This window comes from Micromys minutus (assembly GCF_963924665.1).
Source record: "Micromys minutus genome assembly, chromosome: 17".
Classification (NCBI taxonomy): Eukaryota; Metazoa; Chordata; class Mammalia; order Rodentia; family Muridae; genus Micromys; species Micromys minutus.
This window is the reverse complement of record NC_137952.1, coordinates 1,416,704-1,437,881: the sequence shown is the minus strand read 5'-3', so window position 1 is coordinate 1,437,881 and position 21,178 is coordinate 1,416,704. Positions and strand designations below refer to the sequence as shown.

Sequence of the window (21,178 nt, the reverse complement as noted above, 5' to 3'; positions counted from 1 at the left end):
CTACAAGTGTTTTGTCTTTGCTGTCTGTATCCCCACACACTAGAATATAAGTGTTCCAAAAATGGGAACTTTAGTCCAGTGGGGTGGCACCCAAATGTACTTGCAGCACCTTGGAGATAGAGGTAGTGGAATCAAGAGATCAAGGGTATTCCAGACATGGTGCACACCTTTAATCTCAGCGCTTGGGAGTCTGAGACAGGTGGATTTCTGTGAGTTTGAGGTTGACCTGGTTTATGTAGTAAATTCCAGAGCAGCAAAAGAAAAAGAAAAAAAAAAAAAAAAAAGGAAAGAAAGAGTTCAAGACCCGCTTCGGCTGTAGAGGGCCATCCAGTACTGCCTAAGACCCTCCTTCAAGAGGTAGGGAAGCGGGATATGATCTCACATGCCTTTAATCAAGCACCCGGTAGGAGGATCTCAGTGAGTTTGGGGAAATGGTACTGTATAAGATAGACCAAATTTCCCTAGCTTTTGTTTGCCCCTCCCCAGTGCTGGGATTAAAGGCCTGTGTCTCTAGCCCTCAAAGTGGTAATTGTTACTATCAGGCAATGTAACAATTTCATTTAAATTCATTTAATTCAAATCAGGGAAGGGTAAACAGATACATTGTTAAGGAATGGAATGAAATACTGTGTTCCTTGCGTGGATTTTAATAATTCCTTTTAATTACAAATTGAATGTATTGAGCCAGGATCTACCTAATGAAGTCACTTCATTTCTTCTAACTCAGACCAAACTGCTCCCCGTTGAGCTAAGTGAGGGTGACACAGAGCAAATGCTACAGACTTCCTTGCCGAGCTGGCGTAATTGAGGTCACAAAGGGTCACTTGCAGATTTCCACTGGACAGTGCCAGGCTTTGCCTTCTTAAAGAGAGGAGTCAGAAGAAACTGGCACAGTTTAGAACAGCTCCAGGTCCAGCCTGGGTGTCTCCTTCCAGTCTTCATAGGTCCAGCCTTTCCCTAGTTTACAAAGAAATGACCCTCCTGTCACAGGTTGGGAGCCCTGCAGTTCCCTCTGTAGCGAAGGCCATTGAGGATCTATGGCCTGTACCTTAGTGCTGTTCACTGTGAGGCTGAACAACCAAGGGAACTTCCTGTTAGGCTGACAGACATGGAGTTGGTCTCTTCAGAAGGCCTTCAACAAAGATGTCCTCTCAGAAGTTATCCCTTTGTCCTAATATCTTGCAGATATTAAAGATTAAAGAGCCCCTATAAGGGAAAGGGATCATTTGCCAGTATATTGTAATTTGCCCTCCGTGCAAGTGCATTCATGTCTAAGCTGGCTGGCACACTCCCTGGCAGCTTGTACACTTTATTACCATGACTCTGTGGTCTCGTTGATATTAGGATGGGTCTCAACCACCGTAAGGGATTCTTACACGCTCCACTGCTTCTTCTCTTGCTGGCTAATAACCCTCTGTTGGTTTCAGCTTTTAGCCACGCCCACCCAGTCCACACCCTGTGCTCCCTGGTCTTTTATTGCTGCAGTGTTGACTTTGCATGCTGCTTTTAGTTCAGTTTTCTGAGCACCTGCAGAGAATTAACCATCGCTCTTGGCTGCCGGGGATCACCCAGGCCTTTGAAGTGTTTGATTTCTATACTTCTGGAAATGTTGAAGGACTCTCTAACTCCACCAAAGCACACAAAGGTGCTATAATAATCCCTGCAGCCTGACCTTGAAGACCAGCTCTGCTCAGAGACCAGATGCTGTTTATGTAAATACATGTGGAGAGAATGTTGTTGCCTATTTTCTCTATAGCAAATACTGTATCTCATTTAATCATTGCCAAAGACTATCCAGGAACTGGCCCTCTTTATTTCTGTACCCTTATCTCTTATTCGTTTCATCCAAAGAGCCTGCCTATTTGTTCCTAAGTACTTAAAACAGTGTTTGTTACACGATAGATGCTTTATGATATCTATCAAATTAACGAACCTTGACATTTTAAACACCAATGAGATGGAACTGGGGGTTCAATCTAGTTGTAGAGCAGTTGCCTAGCAAGTATGAGTCCCGGGGTTAAACTACCAATATGTTGTGCATTCAGACACATGCACACACATGGGAGGGGAGATATCTTTTACTGTCCCATTTTTTAAAATTGCTTAGGTTTACTTATTTTTCTATGGATGAGTATCTTTCTGGGTGTTAAATAAATCCTCTGGTGTTGGAGTTACATAAGCCACCTTGTGGGTCTGTCTACATACTAACCTGCTGTCACTTCCCCAGGCTCAGGATGCAGATGTACCAGGAAGCATGCTCTGGACTGCCTACGGGTAGACTGCATTGCTGTTAGGATTGGAAATCCACACAGAGATAACAAGGACAGAAGTCACCGTATATCCCCTGCTTTGTCCCAGTCCTAGAAGCCAGTAGTTGGCATCCATACCCTCAAGACTTGGTCTCATGGAATCTTAGAGCCTAGCCTGACTCTTCCAGACTATGTGTATCATTTGTGAAAACTTTGTGCAGGCTTTCGTTTCTCCACCAAAAAAATGAAGGTAGCAATCAACTGTGCTTGAGAGACAAAGTCCAGACTTGTGATGTTTTGATTTCCCAGCTCTTTGAAATCATAAAGTCACAAAGCATAGAAACTTTCAGTGCTGAGAACAATACTGTAGTGAAGACGGGACATGTAGACAGATTAGTTGGTGCTTCAGCCAGATACAAATAATAGCATGCTTAAAAGTGTGTGCTTCAGACTAAGGCGACCCCCGTTCAAACGCTGCTGTGTTGTTTGCCAGCTATAGCCCCTGCAGATGGCATTCCTTCCTGTAGCTTCGGGCGGCATGAGGATGAGAGTCCTCACCTCCCAGACTGCTGCACCGTCAGAAGAGAAGTACTGTCGAGGGAGCATGGAGACAGCTCAGCACCTCCAGTCAGTGTAGTGATAAGGAAGGGCCTGGAGAGCTCCAGGTTGGCCTGAGATGACCTCACCTTTAGCTCCATGAGATAGATGAGATCTGTGTTTTGAACACATCTGTTAAGACTTTGTGGGTGGGATTGAAAATCAAAGGCTTGTACTACCTTCAAGCAGCCACCTTGAGAAGCATGGGGTCATTTGTTGATAAAGCAAGGTGAACATTCTCCTCTTCAGCTGTGCAGGAATGCTAACCAGCATGGCAGGGCTTCTGGGTTTTCACCCAAGAGATAACTGGCACATGGGGTGTGATGGCCAGACCTAGATTCCCAGAACTCAGGACACAGAGATGGAGAAGCATGAGTGAACTGCCACACAGGAAGACCAGGGCCCACCTTTTCTTTTTTCTTTTTTTTTTTTTTTCCGGTTTTACATTTTTGAGCTGGTCTTGTGTAGACCAGGCTTCCCTTAAATTAACTATATGTCTAAGATGACCGTGAGCTCTTGCTCATCCTGTCTCCACCTCCCAAGAGCTAGGCATGCACCACAAACTCAGCTTTAATTTTTAAATGAGTTACACATGAACCAGACAAAAACTCAAAAACAGAGGGCATAAAATCGCTCATACTTTAAAAAGACTAGACAAGTGTCACTAGATAAAAGTGGACAAAAGCCATGGATGCTCCGAGGACCCAGGGTTTGATGCTCGGCACTCACAAGGCAGTGAATTTCAGAGAATTTGATTCCTCTGGTGGCTAGCCTCCAAGAGCATTATGCACACATGGTGCACAAACATCTTGTAGGTTATGGGCAAAACACCCACACACACAAAATAATTCTAGGGCTGGAGAGACAGCTCAGTGTTAGAGACACTTAACACTCTTGCAGAGGACCCAGGCTCAGATCCCAGAACACATATGATGGCTCAAAACTATCTGTAAGTCCAGTTTCAGACAATCTCCATAGCCATCAGATACACACGTGTATATGTGAATCACTGTATGTATGTACATGTGAATCACTGCATGTATGTACATGTGAATCACTGTATGTATGTACATGCACAGAGAAAGTGAGAGAGCAAATCTACATGTTTTTAGTAAAGCAATTATATTTTTAATTAAAAAGTATATTACACTTACTCTAATAAGTTCTGACATGATTGAGGAAGAAATTGGGGTGCAGAGTGAGGTGCTAATTAGAAGCCCTTCATCAATGGGAAGCCAAGAACCTGACCCAAAACTCAGTGAGGAAACAAGACTTTTGGTTTATAGTATTTTTTTTAATCAAACAAATAATTGAATGGGCTCATCCTTTGATAGCGTTGGGGTATTTTTTTTCATCCTTGTTTTTATTTTTTGCCTGCCAGACTCAGTGAAAGATAAGGATCCAGGCCAACAGCCCGTGGGCTCAGGTCTAAGAAGGGAGCACTAGATTCTGCTCATTTTCTGTTAAAATCAGACGAGTGTCTTGTTGCACGTGGAGGATCGATTACTAGGAAAACCACACTTCAAAACAAAGTTGATGGCCTCTAGGACTGTAACTGATAACTTCGGTTTCATTCCCATCTTGACCCCAAAGACAGGCATTCTCCCCTTCTTAGCTGCCTCTGCCCTTAGCCACATACATAGGAGAGAACATGGCATGTGCCCACAAAAGGCAGGAAACAGCAGGAAACACAAAGGTGGATTCAGAATCCGAAGAGATGTGTGTGTTTACCCATCTCCAGCCCTCTTCCTACTTCCTGCTGTTTCGAAGTCTGGTTTTCAGGGAATGGGTAGCCATAAATCCATCATTGTACATGGTACTCAGTAGATTCTGATGGGAGAGTGGGCCTGGCCTGCCTGCTTACAGCACCCGTGAAGGACCCAGGCTGTTGCTTTTGCACTCCGTCTCGGTTCAGCGGCCCTCAGTGAGCAACCCCACTAGCCACTGCTTCTGTTTGTGTTTATTTAGAAAAGGAGAACGCATATTAAGCAAATCAAATGCATAATTTGGCCCACATCTTGTTTATTCTATGGTTGCCTTTGACAGTGGAAGGCTCGGGAAAATAACTTATTTAGATTCTGTTCTCTGCAGCTTTCTTACATTCTCATCAGACAGTTTTGCTGATATAACGTTCTTTCTGAAGAGGCAGAAGAGGCAGATTTCTTTATATTCAAGGCCAGCCTGGTCTACATAGTGAATTCCAGGACATCTTACCTAGTGAGATTCTGTCTCAAAATACCAAAAAAGAAAGTTCATCCTACCAGCTTGATTTTAAATTGGAAAAGAAAAGGTAATTGAAAATGCATGCATGTCTAATGACTGAGTAGTTAAGAACACTGGCTGATCTTCCAGGGAACCTAAGTTCAACTCCCAAAACCCACATGGCAGCTCACAACTGTCTGTAACTCCAGTTCCAAGAGAACTGACACCCCACACAAACATGCAGACATGCAGGCAAAGCACCAATATACTTAAGATAAATAAGTTACTTTAAAAACTATATTTGTGTATAAACTGATATACCAGTGTATAGCCTATTAAAACTGCAGACACAACTTTATACAGGTTTTTAAATGTTTATTTTTATTTTAGTTTTAGTTTTGTTTTTTCAAGACATAGTTTTTCTATATAGCCTCGGCTGTGTTGGAACTCTGTAGACCAGGCTTGCCTCTGCCTGGAACATGCTGGGATCAAAGGCCCAGCTCAAAGTGTTTACTGATACCATCTCTGTTTCCTATTAGCAATTGAAGGGAGGTGGCCTAAGCCAGAGATGGCAGAAAGATGGGCTGGTCTGTGGTAAGTTTAAACACCAACTGCAGAAGTAGCCTTTATCTACCAGTTCCCTGTGTGCCCAGCTATTCTCCATCCATTAAAGAAGGAAAGAAGAGCAGAGTTCCCAAGGCCCTGCAGGCAGAAGGGCATGGGGGAGGGCTGTGTGGAGGGAAGAGGCTGCTCTCAGTTGAGTGTTCAGCTTCATCCTGCCTCTACCCCTTACATGGTGATTTTGTCCCTTGCTATTGCTTGTCTACAAAATGGGGGATGGGTGGGATGGACCTGGAACTTGGTGGTGGAGTATTTGCTGAGCATGTGCAAGGCTGTGGGTTAGATCCCTAGAAGAGCATAAAAGGAAGGTGGAACTAGCACCATGATCCACAAGGTTGCTGGGTTTTCTCCTGAAACTTTTATGTACAAATATGATGCATCTTAGTCATGTTCCTCTTCCACTCCCTCCAGCTCCCCCCCCACACCCCTCCAACACACCTTCCACTCCCTCCAGCTCCCCCCACACCCCTCCAACACACCCACCTTCCATCTCCCAGCTTCATGTTTTTTCCCCGTGACCCACTAAGTCCAGTTAGTGTGGTTCACATACACCTGTGTGTGGAGTCATCACGGATGCGTGGGCATTCTACCCATGGCTGTGCGCCTCCCTAAAGAAAAGTGATTTCCCTCCTCCAGCAACTAACAACTGCCTTCTATTAGAGGTAGGGTATCAAGGGCCTTCCCAGGCACCATGCTGGAATGTTTTACTCTTGATCTTGTGGAGATCTCCACAAACGTCTTAATGGGATGGATCAAAAGCGACGCTGCCTGTGGAAATGGTTCGTAATAATTCAGTCTCCATAGCAATGAGCCATCAGCACCAGTGAATGGCGTGACAGAGGACTGGCAATGCTTTAGCTATCAAAGAAAATGGTGTGCACCTGCCTCAGGCAGGAAGACTGCCGAGATAAGGACTGCCGTTTGTTCTGCCCCACGGGCTTGAGCTGAAGAACATCAATGAACTGTGCTATTTGGGAGGCAACGCCATTCCACCTGTCTTGTCTTAGTTGGGGTTTCCATTGTGAAGAGGCACCATGACCAAACAACTCTTATAAAGGACAGCACTTAACAGCAGCTGGCTTACAGGCCAGAGGTTCAGTCTGCTGTCATCATGTCAGAAAGCATGGCAGCATCGCGGCGGGCAGGGTGCTGGAGGAGCTGAGAGTCTACATCTTATTCCTAAGGAAAACAGGAAGAGACTGTCTCCCACATGATTAGGAGGAGGGTATTAAAGTCCACCCACACAGTGACACACTTCTAACAAGGCCACACCTTCTAATAGTGCCACTTCCTGTGCCAAGCATGCTCAAAGCACCACACTCCCTGAGTACGCCGCAGCAGGGAGTATTAACCAGAGCAGGTTTTGTTTTCTTTGTTGTTGTTTTCAAAGATTTATTATTTATTACGTACAGTGTTCTGCCTGCATATATGCCTGTATGCCAAAAGAGGGTGCCAAGATCACATTGCAGGTGTTTTTGAGCCACATGGTTGCTGGGAATTGAACTCGGGAGACCAGTCAGTGCTCTAACCGCTGAGCCATCTCTCCAGCCCCCACTGCTCTCTCCTTAGTCATCTTTTAATCCTCTCAGTAGCTGCCCATGGCCAGCGCGAGCATTGCTGTTATCCATGCTCCTGGTGTCATTAAAGATGCAGCCATGGCTTGCAGAAGACCCAAGTTCAACTCCAAGCACACAAATGTAAGTGAAGTCCCAGAGGTCTGATCTCCTCTTCTGCGTGCTACACTCACGCACAAACTCACACTTAGATACACACATAACTTTAAAATTAAAAAATGGTGCAGTCAGAGTAATTATTCACACTCATTTCTAAATTGGCTTGCTCAGGGTCACTTAGTTAGTGAACAGCCACAGTTTGGACCTAAGCTGGCTGACTCAGGAGCCATCACATTCAGTCAGACCCACTCAGAAGTTAGAGATGGTAGTGTTTATCCTGCCTTTAATAAAACTCTGGGGATTTTGGTGTGGTAGTTTAGTTTCTTTGAAACAGAGCCTCATTATATAGTCCAGGCTGCCCTTGAACTTGTGAGTCTTCAGCCTCAGCCACCCAGTGCTGAGATTACATTATACCATCATGCTGAGTTTAAAATTTTATTTAAACTATTTTGTGTGTGTGTGTGTTTGCATGAGTTCATATGTGCCATGTGTGTACAAATGTGTATAGAGGCCAGAAGAGGGTATTGAATTCCCCTAGAACTGGAGTTACAACAGGTTGTGAGTCACCATGTGGGTGTTGGGAGCTGAATCTAGGTCCTCTGTAAGCTGAGTGAGTGCTTTTAACCACTGAGCCATCTTTCCATTCCCCAAGCTGAGTTTCTCTTTTTCTATTACCTTCAGCCTGAGTGAGGAACACTGAAGAGAAAGTTGAGTCAGAAAGGTTTTGTTTCATCTATGATTGCCTTGGGCAATGTTCTACTGCTGTGAAGAGACACCATGACCATAGAAACTCTTATAAAGGACAGCATTTAATTGGGAATTAACTTACATTCAGAAGTTTAGTCCATTATAGCAAGAAGCATAGGGCAGCAGGCAGACGTGGTGCTGGAGAGGTGGTTGAGGGTGCTGCACCCAGATCCACAGGCAGCAGGAAGAGAGAGACAATGGGCCTGACTCGAGCATTTGAAACCCCAAAGCCCACCCTCAGTTGCACACTTCCTCCAACAAGGCCTAGTCCTGTCACATAGCACCACTCCCTAGTGACCAAGCATTCAAATATGTAAGCCTCCTGGGCCATTCTTATTCAAACCAGCAGAATGATATATATTAAAGTTCCATGTAAGATTTCTATTTTTTAAGTGTATCCTTTAAATATTTTTTTTACTTTTATATTTGACATCTTCTCTGTTTTATGGGTAGAAAGGAAGTCAGGTTGTACCCAGAGGAATGTAGCCAGTTCTTCACAGAACTCAGACCAGCCTCTGCATCATGATGTGTCTCTAAAACAGAATAGACTTTTTCTTTTCTAAAACAAGCTGGATCCCTTCATTCTGACTATAAACCCCATATAAAATGTTTACATGTCCTCCTTTTCAAAGGCTGAGTGAATGAATGGTTTCAGATCTGTCAATCCTCAAGGACAGGAGGAGTCACCATGAGGAGAGGCTAAGGTCCATTCTCCATGTAAGCTCTTGGCCTGTTGAACCATTTCTGTTTCCTTGAGGGCAGGAGGGTGTTTCAGTACTCAGAAGCACATGCTTGGCTTGACTCTTCCATCTTGGTTTTATGGTGTCAGTTTGAAAGGAAAAATACTGTCCTCTCTGGAAGTAAAGCAAGATGGCTGGGAACGGTGGCACACCCTTTAATCTCAGCACTCAGGAGACAGAGGGAAGTAGACTTCTGTGACTTTGAGGCCAGTGTGGTCTGCAAAGTAAGTTCCAAGACTGCCAGGGCTCCCCAGAGAATCCCTGTTTTGAAAAACAAACTAACTCAATAGACCTTCCTTAGTCCACCCAACCTCAACAGTCCTCTCTGAGGGCCAGAAGACAGAGCCATACCCCAAAGGCTCCATTCAGTAGAGGGGTCTTCTGTGTCAGATTAGGCCTCTGTTTCAAGCCCCCAGTGGTGGGTCCTGGTTAACCCACAGACCTGACATTTGTATCTGATACCACAGTTCCTGGGCCGTTGTTCTTATTTATCTTAAACATTGCCACAAGATCATTGTCTTAGAATCCCACTGGCCAAACAGAAATAGGCAAGATACATTTCTCACTTGGTGCTGGAATTGGTCATAATAAAATATAAAAATAAAGAGTTTGGCTTAGTGCTCCTCTTTGAACACACTAGATAGAGCTCTGTGGAGTGGTGACGTGGCAGAGGGCAGAGTTTATAATGGCGCAAGCATTATAGCCCACAAGTGTTATTGGAAGCCATTGTGTCTCATTCCTTTTGTGGGGTCATCTCCCTTTCAGTAAATTAATTATTATTTCCCTCTATTTATAATATAAAACAAATGCTGTCAAGAAAGATAACATTTAGAAACACAGACTATTCTGGGCTTTGCTTGATAGCTACATGGCCCTTAGGATGCTGGCAGTTTTCCTGTGACTGTGGTACCAAGTGTTCCAAGGAGAGGGAAGCTGTCAGATGTCTTGCTCCCCACCCCCATTCCCATCCTCCCTCAGTTTCCTTTCCCTCTGCAGAGCAGTATTTACTCAGCTGCAGCCTGGTAACAAAGCCTTCATACCCTAGGGATGGGAAGGGGTGGTGTGGTCATGCCCCGAACGATCCATGGCCTTCCGAGCAACTCTTGGCAGAGAGAGCATGCTGGCCAAGGGTGAGTGTCATTTAGAATGGGCCTTCAGAGCCTGTAAAAAAAAAAAAAAAAGGCACATAAAAACAGTTGTAACTGAAAATTGAAGAGTCTACTCCTGGTCTGTGGTGTTCTCTGGCCTCTGTGGCAGTTTCTATTGAAATCCTGAAACTAACCAGCTAGAGGTCATCCAGCCCTCTGGGTTTCCCGTGGCTTTGCAGTGTTTCATTATCTCTAGCCCTGATCCAGCACCAGCTCCTACAGCTGACAACAGGCAAGTCACACAGATGAGTTCTGGCTAATCCCTGTTGTATTGTAGCCCACACTTTGAGGGCCAAAGGTCCTAGATTCAGGGCAGGCTCATGGTGAGACATAGCTGTGCCCCAAGTCCTTCCATCTGGGACCATTCTGCTGCTCTGTGATGAAGACTCTCTGGCCCTGGGACAGGTACCATTTTCCAGGCCTCTGAGTCTACAGCCACATGCCACCACAGTTCTTGTGAGATGTTGTGGACACACATGGTGGTCTGCAAAGAGGATGTAGAAATGACTAAGCTTGCCTCCACAGAGCTTCAGAGGCAGGAATTTCCACAGCAAAAAGGCAGGCCAGATTTTTTTCTTTTAAAGCCTTCTTTCTTTTCCTACAAATAAGGTCAAGTTAGCTCTTGAGTGCATTGAGTATCAATCATTTCTGACTAAATTGATAAATTGATTTCCTTGTCTAAAATAACCTTGCCCATCAATGTCTAGGATTAGAGATAACCAACAAAAATACTTTGAATCTGGGTTATGCTCATCTCGAGCTAGTGCTCACACTAAATTTGTGCTTTTGGTGAAGTGAAATACATTTCTGTGAGGCAGTCCCCCAGCTTCCTTTGGTTTTCACAGTGAAAGTGGCCATTCATTCCTGTACAAAGCATCCAAGCTGATTGAACTGAGCCCTTGGTGAGAAGATTCTTTGAGCTGACCAGCCTATGCACAGTGGCGCCCTAGCTGTGGCGCATTGTGTTTACTGACGGTTGTAACGTCTACCAAACAGGACGTTTGCCATTTCCAGAATAGTTCTTATGACTAGAGATCTCCCTTCTCTGAATTCACACACTATCTTAATTTCTTCTCTTTTGCTATGATAAAAATACTCTGAAAAGGGGGTTAGGGAGGTGGCTCAGCGGGTAAGAACACTGGCTAGTCCTCTAAAGGATCCAGGTTCAATTCCCAACACCCTCATGGCAGCTCACAACTGTCTGTAACTCCAGTTCCAGAGAACCTGACACCCTCATACAGACATACATGCAGGCACAAACCAATGTACATGAATGAATGAATGAATGAATGAATGAATGCTCTGAAAAGGAACGTAAAGGATAAAGGGTTATTTGGGTTTACAGTTCTGGGAGGGATTCCATCCGTAATGATGAAGCAGGTGTGGTATCAGGAGCAGGAGCTGAGAGGGAACAGGAATTGGAACCAGGCTATAAAACTTCAAAGCCTGCCCACAATGACATATTCCCTCTAGCAAGGTTCTGCCTCCTAATGGTTCCATAACCCTTCCAAACAATGCCACCAGTTGGATACAGTGTATCCAAACACATAAATTTGTAGTGAGCACACTCAGACCACAACATACAATGGCCATCCATAACTTTGTCCCTGTGAGCTTTGACTTAGGGTCACTATGTGACACATGGTTTACTTCATCCTTTTCTTCTGCACATACTCAACTATGCTAATGTCAGAATTTAGCTGGTGTTGTAGTTAAGTCTACGTTTCAGAACTTCGTATTTATTTATTTTTAAGATTATTTTTTATTATATATGAATACACTATTGTTCTCTTCAGACACACCAGAAGAGGGCACCAGATGTCATTACAGATGCTGTGAGCCACTGTGTGGTTGCTGGGAATTGAACTCAAGACCTCTGGAAGAGCAGCCAGTGCTTTTAATCTCTAAGTCATCTCTCCAGCCTCCTCGAGTTTTTTTTGTTTTGTTTTGTTTTTCTTTTGAGGAGGTGAACAGGGGGTTAGAGTCTCTCTCTGAAACTCTGACTGTCCTGGAACTCACCATGTAGACCGAGAAGGCCTTGAACTCACAGAGATTCATCTGCCTCCCAAGTACTGGGATTAAAGGTGTGCACCACCAAACCAGGCCCAGGACTTCAAGTTTAGATTAATTAATTTAAAAACAGTAGTACAATTTTAAGCAGATCATTCACTTCACTGATTTTTCTGATAAAGTACCATATATAAACTAATCTCTTGTGGCCTTTTGTTGTTTACAGCAATCCCATCAGGTAAGTACTATGTTGCGCACACTTTTAAATAAGGAGACTGAGGTGCAGAGAAGTTCTATAATTTGTCTGCTGCTAGGTCAACTGGTTTCAGAATCTGAGCTCTGCACCGGCACAGCTACCCTGCCGGCCAAGCAACCCAGCCCTGAGCTACCCTGCCTGCCAAGCCACCAGCCCTTGTTGAACTGGCCCACCTGAAGGGAGTCTGTACTTTAACTTAGTCTGTCAGTCACCTGGCATGAATAATCCTATCATCAGAAGTTAAACCGACATAAACCAGCTGGACCCCACCTGCTAGGGCAGAACTCTTATGGCCTTTGGAGCCAGGATAGGTTTCTATCTAAAGAACAGTTCTATAAACCAGCTGTTTCTTTGAGAAGAGTTTTATTTCTGAAATAGTCATACAGACACTAACATTCATGATGAACCAGACATGGGTCTGTGCACTTAACATTCTCTCAAGGCTCTACAACGCTCACCCAACACTTGGTGCTTGGAGACTGAGGCACGGAGTTATCAGTTAAGTATCTTAAAGTCAATGACAAAGCTAAAACTTAGTCCTGAGCATTCTGATGTTTGAGCTACAGCGCTAGCCTCTGGAGCTGGCAGAATTAAGGTGCCAAGCCTCTCTGGTCCTGGGCCAGGAACCTCGTTGGTAAGACCTAGTAGAAGATTGTGAAGAGAGTTCAGCTCTGACCACCCACACAACGAGAAACACCAATTTGTGGGGAGAGCTCTGATTTCAATCTTGTACAAAAAGTCTTTGCCTTTGAACTTCCAGGACTTGCTGGCTGAGCTATCCTAATTGTGGGGGATTCCTTTAGAGAAGCATCCGAGGGTACACACCACATCACTAGCCTCCCCTGCACCTGTGTGATGCTGAGGCTCGCAGGTGGCTGTGGTGAGCCACTGAGCCAGCCACACAGGTGAATTCTTGCTGCAAGCCTCCCCTGGTGGGGCTCAGCCGCTCTCTCCAGCTGCTGAGCTTCAGTATTTCCTGTTTACAGTAATTAGAACCTCCCAGTCTCAGTTTCTTACAAGAAAGATTCCAATTCCCAAGGCTTGTCTCCTTGATCCAGTTCACCTGGAGCTAGTTTGTTTGGAGGGAAACTGGTGTTTAAGCCTTCCCCTATCAGAGTGATACAATCAAGGTGCTCCAGTGTTAACCGGGTAAACTCAGTGGCTACCTCCTGAATTCGAATTCTGGTTCTGTCTTTGTGCACACACAGCCTGAATGTGTTTGTCTGTAAAATGAGGGAAAATAGTGACAATTAGGGCTGCAAGATGATTAGTGCAGTGGGAAGCTCTGAAAGCCTGGCAACCCAGATTCAATCCCAGGAGGTGGAGAGGAAGAGGTGACGCCACAAAATTGTCCTGGGACCTTCAAATAAGTTCCATGGTGTATACACACACACACATACCACACACACCCCCACCTACCCACACACACACACACACCACACACATATACACACATACCACCCCACACACACTCACACACACAAATACACACACATACACACACCCCCACACAAACACACACCACACACACATATACACACATACCACCCCCCACACACACACACACGTGCACGCACACACAGAGACAAAGACAGAGGCAGGGAGAAACTGTTAGAATCGTCAAGATTAGCCAGTGGCTCACACATGCAATCCTAGTACTCAGGACATAGGCAAGACACTGGCTGGCAGTTCTAGAGGAGCCTGGACTAAGTGTGAGAATTTGCCTTTAAAAAAAAAATAAATCTTTTTTTTCTTACAACTTTATTTAAAGAAGAGAGATACATGTACAGATTTTTTTAAAGCATTTTGGCAATTCTTTTAGAGGTTTGATAGCATACATTGAAATCCCACTAGTTACCATAAGCATAAAGTACATGTAGAACAGAACGTAACATGGAAACAGAGTTTTCTTGGTGTGTATAGATTAAACATAATATTCTTTGAATACCAAAAATTGCCACAAGGCTATATTCCTAGCTCTCGGATTAGTAATGATTTAAGGTCTAAATCTTTTTTTAAAATGAAGGTGAAAACCCAAGGGGGGGGGAACAAAACAAAAACAAGTGTAATCCACAAACCTTAAAGAGAGCAGAGCCTGACCCTTGGTAAACACCCTACTCCAAACACCAGCACGTGGTACTTTCATTAAGGCCCTCTTGCCTTAGAGCCCTCTATCTCCCTGTCTCTCAGACTTGGGCCCCTCCATGATCATAGGTTATTAAGTCTTCCAAGTGTCCATGTGCTTCTCTGTGCTTGGGGATAGAAACAAGATTTCTGTGAAGGGTCGAGATTCAAACGCTGAGCACAGAGCTAGTACTAGTCAAGAGCACTAGTTACCCCTGTTGTTACTGAGCCTGTATTACAAAAGGGCTGCCAGGAAACTCTTTGAGATCTTGAAGAGAGTGCCGAAAGCCAAAGAGCCTGGAGTGCACAGCAGATTCGGAGTCAGGGTCTCCCAAGCCTCAGGATCTCTGTTCTATGGCTGCCGCTTCACTGTGATGTGGTGCCTGGCATGCAGGAGGCAAGGATGGTTGCTAAATGAGTGGATGAACAGGAGTGGAAGTGAGTTAACCCAGGCAGCCTGACCAAAACTAGCCAAGACTGAACTATAAAGCATTCAGATGCAGCAAGGAAAAACCACCTTCTAAGGTGGTTTCCTCTCCTCTCCTGTGTTTAACCCCCAGGATTTAAAAACAAACCAAAACAACTCCAAGTGTTTGATGTTACTAAGGTCCAGACATTCTGCTGCGACTTACTTTATAGATAGCATCTCTTTTGACTTCACTCCTGAAAGCGTGAGGCTGCCATCTCCAGCTTACAGCTGAGAACCTGAGTTGGAGATTACAGTTTGCCTGAGGTTCCATTCCTGAATTAAAGAGCCGGTTTGACACCAGCCAGTGGGGCAGTGGCTGCGTTTTGGAACCAGTCTCTCCACTTGCAGTCCCATCTCCAGAGGCACAGGGTGGCTCTCCCTTCTGGCCTTAATACCAATAGCATTTAGAACTGCTCTCACACTTGAAAGCTGTTTACTTGTATCTTCCTGTGACTTTCCTCACCAGCACTGGAGTCCGTCTCAGGGGTGGGCAGGGTGTCTTCTGCTTTAAGAGCCTCTCCTTACATTAGAGAAGCACAAAGTAACTTGTGTAAAATTTCCCCACCCTTAGGAGGGAAACACGTTTGAATGTGTGAGTTAGAGCAGCATCAGGAGCCTAAACAGGAGCTGGGGAGATAAGGTTGGAGTGCTGGGCCTCACAAGCAGGAGGGCCTGGGGTTAAAATAAAATAAAACTTAAAAAGTTTGACAATAAATACCTACGGCCTAAACACACACACACAGACACAAACACACACACATACTACAGAGAACCTAACAAGGAGCTGGGGATGTACCTCAGTTGTAAAGCACTTTTATATTGTGTCTAGGTTTGACACACACACACACACACACACACACACACACCGCCACACCTTAAAAAAACAAAAAGAAACCAAACAGGGCTTAGCTCTGGAAACCAGGAGCCAGAGACTGATTCTTCTCCTCCCTTAGTTCCTTCTACTTTTTAACCCTTGTATATCTTCCCAAGGTGGTTGCCTAGGTGTTTTGGAGAATGTATACTAATTCTTGTGCAGTTTTTGGCCTCGCCCCCAATAATAGTGTCAAAGTATAGCATAAAAAAGCTCTTGATTCAAAGACAGTCCTCTCTGTCCTCCATACCTAGCATTGTGGAGCAAGAAGTTGGGCGTTTCTCCTATTCCATATCATCCCTGCTCCTCACTCTGAACGGTGACACTGAGCAGCTGTTGCTCCCGTGCTGGAAGAGTATAAACTGCCAGACCGTCCCTGGAGTCAAATGAAAACGCATGCATGGCCCATGAAGCCAAGGTCAAGGCTGAAAGTTCTCTTGGTTCCCTGACCTATACTGACGCTGAGTCTGCTCTTTTGGTGCCCCTGCCTTTGGCACTGTGGTTAGTTTAACTCTGTGCCCCTACCTTGAAGTGAACTTTGATGAAAAAGTGGTCAGGGCCCAGACCTGACCTTTGGAGATTTGGGGTTTTTGTCTTAGAAAAGTATCAATCAAACTAGCAGGGGCAGGAGGCCTGGATTCCTGTGGCTTGGGCTAACTTAGGTCCAAAGAAACCAAGGGCCTATGATTGTCATCATGGTTGTCCAGCAGAGCCATATCCTCCGGCTCCCTCTTCCCACTTAGGACAGCATGGCCTTCCACACAGGAAGCCTGGTTCCTTGGGAGATCGTGGAGACTGCTGCTGTCAGGCTGCTCCAGAGCTTTTCTTTGTAGCACAGGCCCCAGCAAAACAACTGGGAAGCATCGGTATGATTCCTCTCTGACATCGGCCTCTTTGGCAAATCTGGACTGTGTCACCCACATTTTTGGGGGTCAAGGAAAGCTAGGGTAAGAAGGCTGATATGGGTGCTTTTTTTGTCTCCTCTCTTCACCTGACCAACTCTCAGACCAATGAAAATGAAGCCCCTTTAGTCAAAATGCTCTAACCAGTACCTCACCCGGGGGGGGGGGGGAGGTGTGCATGGCATGTTGGTAGAGATTCCAGTCTTAAAATCTCATCTCTTTGGCCAACTGTGGTACATGCCTCTAATCTTATAATGCCTTTAACTAGACTGAGGAGGCAGAGGCAGGCGCATCTCTGAGTTTGAGGCCAGCCTGATGTACATAGTTCCAGACTAGCCAGAGCTACATAGTGAGACCTGTGTCAAAAGAAAGGGGGTGGGTGGGAAGCAACACCTCACCCTGCATATTAACTGGCCTTCAAAACGTAGCAGCATTCTAAGAAGACTGGGCCCAGAACCCAGGAAGTGAGCACAAGGTGGGTGTGACCTGAGCTGCAGTCCTAATGGTCCTTTCCCTTGCCCTGCAGACCTGCTGACCATGAGGGAGTACCACTGTCTGCTGCAGCTCTTGTGCCCAGATTTCCCGCTGGAGCTCACTCAGAAAGCAGCCAGGTATGTATGTCCCAAGTCTGAGTCTTCAAGCTGCCTGCACTCTGGGGCCAGAGCTTCTTAGGGAAACCAGAACAATGTGGGTCTCAGAAAAGCATTAGGGAGAAACTGGCCTTCATGGGAGAAGTCTGTTGTGAGTTCCCCTCAGATATAACACTTTCTGTTTCCTAAGGGAAACCAATGATCCCTTGTGGTTTTCCCAGGGATTCTCAGGGTCTGGGAGTCGTGAAATAAAGACACAAGACCACAGAAATTGTGCATGTATGTGTGCACACATGTGCACACAGCCCCCACTCCTCACCCCCATGTGTTCGTGCATCCAGAACCCAAAGAGCAAGCCAGCATCCTACAAACACATGTCACTCCTAGGGAGCCGTGGCCCCCTTTTGGCCCTGGTGTGTGCACATAGACACATGCATTGCACACATATGACTAGATATCCCATGCATGAGTGTTAAATTAATACATGAATAAACAGATATGTGAATAGTCCTTGTATGGCATTTTACACAAACAAGATTTTTATTGTAAAAGTTTAAAGCAGGCCCAGGGATGGTGCCCATCATGCTTTTAGTCCCAGAGCGTAGGAGGCAGGAGGCAAAGGCAGGCGGATCTCTGTGAGTTTGAGGCCAGCCTATCTACAGAGCGAGTTCCAGGACAGCCAGGGCTATCCTTTCTCAAAGATAAAATGATCTGAGGATATGAAGAGAACAGGAGGATGGGGGTGGGGGGCTGGGAAGAGAGGAGGGAGAAGGAGAAGCTGTAATCCAGATGTACAGTAAATAAGTTAATTTTAAAAATAGAAATAAAAACTGCAAGAAAAAGTTAAAGTAAAATTAAATTAAAAAATAAATGTTTGAAATCAGGGGACGTAGAGATTAATCAGTAGTTAAGAACACTTTCTTATGGAGTATTTTCCAGCACCCACATGCTAGCTCACAACTGTCTATAACTCCAGTTTCAGAGCATCTAATGCCCTCTCTGATCTCCATAGGCACCAGGCATGCATGTGGTGCACAGATATGTACACAAGCAAAATATTCATACACACTAACAGTAAATCTGAAGATAAATAAAAGTTTAAGAACAAAAACTAATTCTTGTTTGTTGATATAGGGTCTCAGGTAGCCCAAGGTAGCCCGGAATTTACTATGTAGCCCAAGGTGACCTTAAATTTCTGATCCGATTATGTGCTGTTTAACAGAAACTCAACCTCTCATTGTGAGGAATGAACACGTCATAACCAGCAATACCAGTGGCAATAAGGAATTACGGGCATGCACATAGAAACAGGAGACCCCTGGGAAATCCTCAGGAGGAAAGCTTCGAAGTGGTTCTATCCTGGGAGTGTGTATCAGAGTCAATCCCAGCTCCTCCGTGTCGTTCATCCACTGCTCCACTCCAGTTGCTGTGCTTATTGCAAGCCTACAACTACCCAGAAAATGCCTTTGTCCTGAAATCAGATGGCCAGCTTCCCCAAACCAGTCCAGCCATCTGACCAGAGTTAGAGATGTGGGTAGCTAAGCCTGTAAGGCTGATTCTTTCGAAAAGATGAATTGCCCTAACCCATCCACTGCCAGCTTTCTTACTCGGGGCCCTGAGGTCTGGGAACAGGCTGCAGGAGGCTCCAGTCTGCCATGATGCACATGGAAAAGAATGTAATCCATGGGCAGCTGTAAACCAGAGCCTGTGCATGACATGGCTTCTCCACAAGTGTCTGCCTTAAGGGCTGCAGGCATTCTAGCCAGGGGCAGCAGGTGTGAGCTGGAAACACAGCAGCCCAGTTAGAGAGCCTTCCACCTCCTCATTCTTTCAGCAATGAGAAAGTTAGACCCTTTATCCCAAACGGTCTCTAGAGCATCTCCATCTCATCCTCCTCTAAGCTAGGAAGCTTTCTTGATGCCTAGGAGCATGTGCTTGGGGCTTGGACATGTGAAGCACTTGCTTAGCATTTGTGAAGCCCTGTTCAGTCCCTGTCCCTGAAAAATAAGAAAATGTGGTTGGAATCAGACTTCGGGATTTATTAGCTTGTGCTCTTAGGAAAGTGATTTATCTGAGCCTCACTGTTCTTATTTGTAAGGTGGGAATAATAATTGTCTGTGATATGCTTAAAATAATGCCCTGCACAGAGTAAACTTGCAATACAGTTACAAGAAGTAGCATTAAAATCGACCTGCAGGTGTTAGAAGAGGTGGATGTGGGAGCTGGGAAGATGGCTCAGCAGCTGCGAGTGCTCACTGATCTTGCAGAGAACCCTCGTCAGGCAGCGCTTAGTTGTAGGAGCTAACTCTAGGGACGCTGCACCGTCTTTCGCATACAGTCACACAAACACACAGAATTACAAACCAACCCAGCAGAGCCTATCAGCTGGATGGACATAGGAGATCACTTAGCTTTGCTGAGCCGTTTCCATTTCTATAAAATGGGAATAATAATAATGTGGGTTTTTATTTTTTATTTAAGAACAAATGAAAGTGCTTTCCAGCCTTTTTCTCTTCACAACACTCAGAAGACAGTGTCTGATGAAGTATCAAAATAAAACGACCTGTAGTTAGCCTCTGACAACATTTGGAAGCTCCAACCCAAGGGTAGATTGAAAGCAGCATCCCTCCCTTGGACCAACATCAGCATCACCTGAGAGGCCAATTAAACCCCAGGTAGCAGCCCCATCCCCAAGTTCAAGAGTTCTAGGGCAGGGCCCCAAAGATTCATGGTCTGGGAGCCACACTGGAGACCGCTGGCTTAAAAGTGTTAGCCACAGGCTCCCTCTGGCATTTTAGCCCAGAGTAGATTCAATTGCTGACATCCGTTCTCTGAGGTCATCTGAAATACTGTTTGCCACCTCCCTTACCAAGGACCACACGTCTAGTCAGGGATCTGCCCAGAATAGGAAACATTCTTGTCGTCCTTCCCTTAGGAATGATGCATGGAGTACTCCACAGGCACAAACCTGCAAGGAGTCCCGTCTCACACAGTCTCTTCCACTCAGGAAGCCACGTTGAGCTGGTCTCTGTGTCCCAAAATCACAGTGTAGCCTGACGGGGAAGGACAGGTGCTAGAGCCACACAGACCTGGATTCAAATGCCAGGTCCATCACCAAAAAGCCTGTGTGGTCTCATTTGAGTTGTTTAACTTTGCCAGACATGGTCGGTGGTCCATGTCTAGAACTGCAATAATCTCTTAAGGAAAGAGAATTACTATGAGTTCTAGACAAGCCCAGGCTACACCATGAGTTCCAGGCTAGCCTGAGCTACATAATAAGACTATTTCTCAAAACTATTATTTAACTTCTCTAAGCATCGATTTTCTCATCTATAAAACAGAAATAGTGTTAGCTAATATCGTTCTTTTAAAGCATTTATGAAATAAGACATGTAAAACCCATGTCATAATGCCCCAACAAATTATCTAATTTTTTTATACTTGATTTTTAACCCAAAGGCTGAGCATGGGGATGCACACCTTTAATCACAGCCAGTAGGAGGCAGAGACCAGAACGTGGGTGCTACTTAGAAACGCAGGTACAGCTATTACAACTCAGAAAACCATTTTAACTTAACTCCAAGGGACTGAAGATCTTAATGTAAGATCAGAGACGGTTAGAGGGAAGGGTAGGGGAGCTCAAGCTATAGATATAAACAGTTCCTGAAGAGGACTCCAGTCACTCCGAAGATAATGCCAACAGCTGACAGATGGAAGCCTGGCACGGTGGCACATGCCTTTGATTCACTCTAGAGGTGGAAGCAGGAATATTTTTGTGAGTTTGAGGCCAGCCTGATCTCTATAGTGAGTTTTAGGTCAGCCACGGCTACAGAGTGATACCCAGGCTCAAAAGTATTGCCTTTAATTGAAAAAAAAAAAAAAAGAATAAATCCATATGTAGTCTAGTGAATGAAAAGTGGTGCCTCACACCTGTACCATCCTTCAAGTGTCTGCTGAGGGTCTGCTGTGCAGTGCAAAA

At 45.1% G+C, this 21,178-nt stretch overlaps 1 protein-coding gene across 2 annotated transcripts in view; it reads left to right on the top strand.

Annotated features, from left to right (window-relative positions):
* CSTPP1 (centriolar satellite-associated tubulin polyglutamylase complex regulator 1) overlaps nucleotides 1–21,178 on the top strand; it is a 147,130-nt gene that overhangs the window by 111,049 nt on the left and 14,903 nt on the right. For both annotated transcript variants that reach the window (XM_080931750.1, XM_080931749.1), the window contains exon 4: nucleotides 17,136–17,220. In XM_080931750.1, coding sequence (XP_080787876.1) covers nucleotides 17,136–17,220 — 85 coding nt within the window. The remainder of the gene's footprint in view (nucleotides 1–17,135; nucleotides 17,221–21,178) is intronic.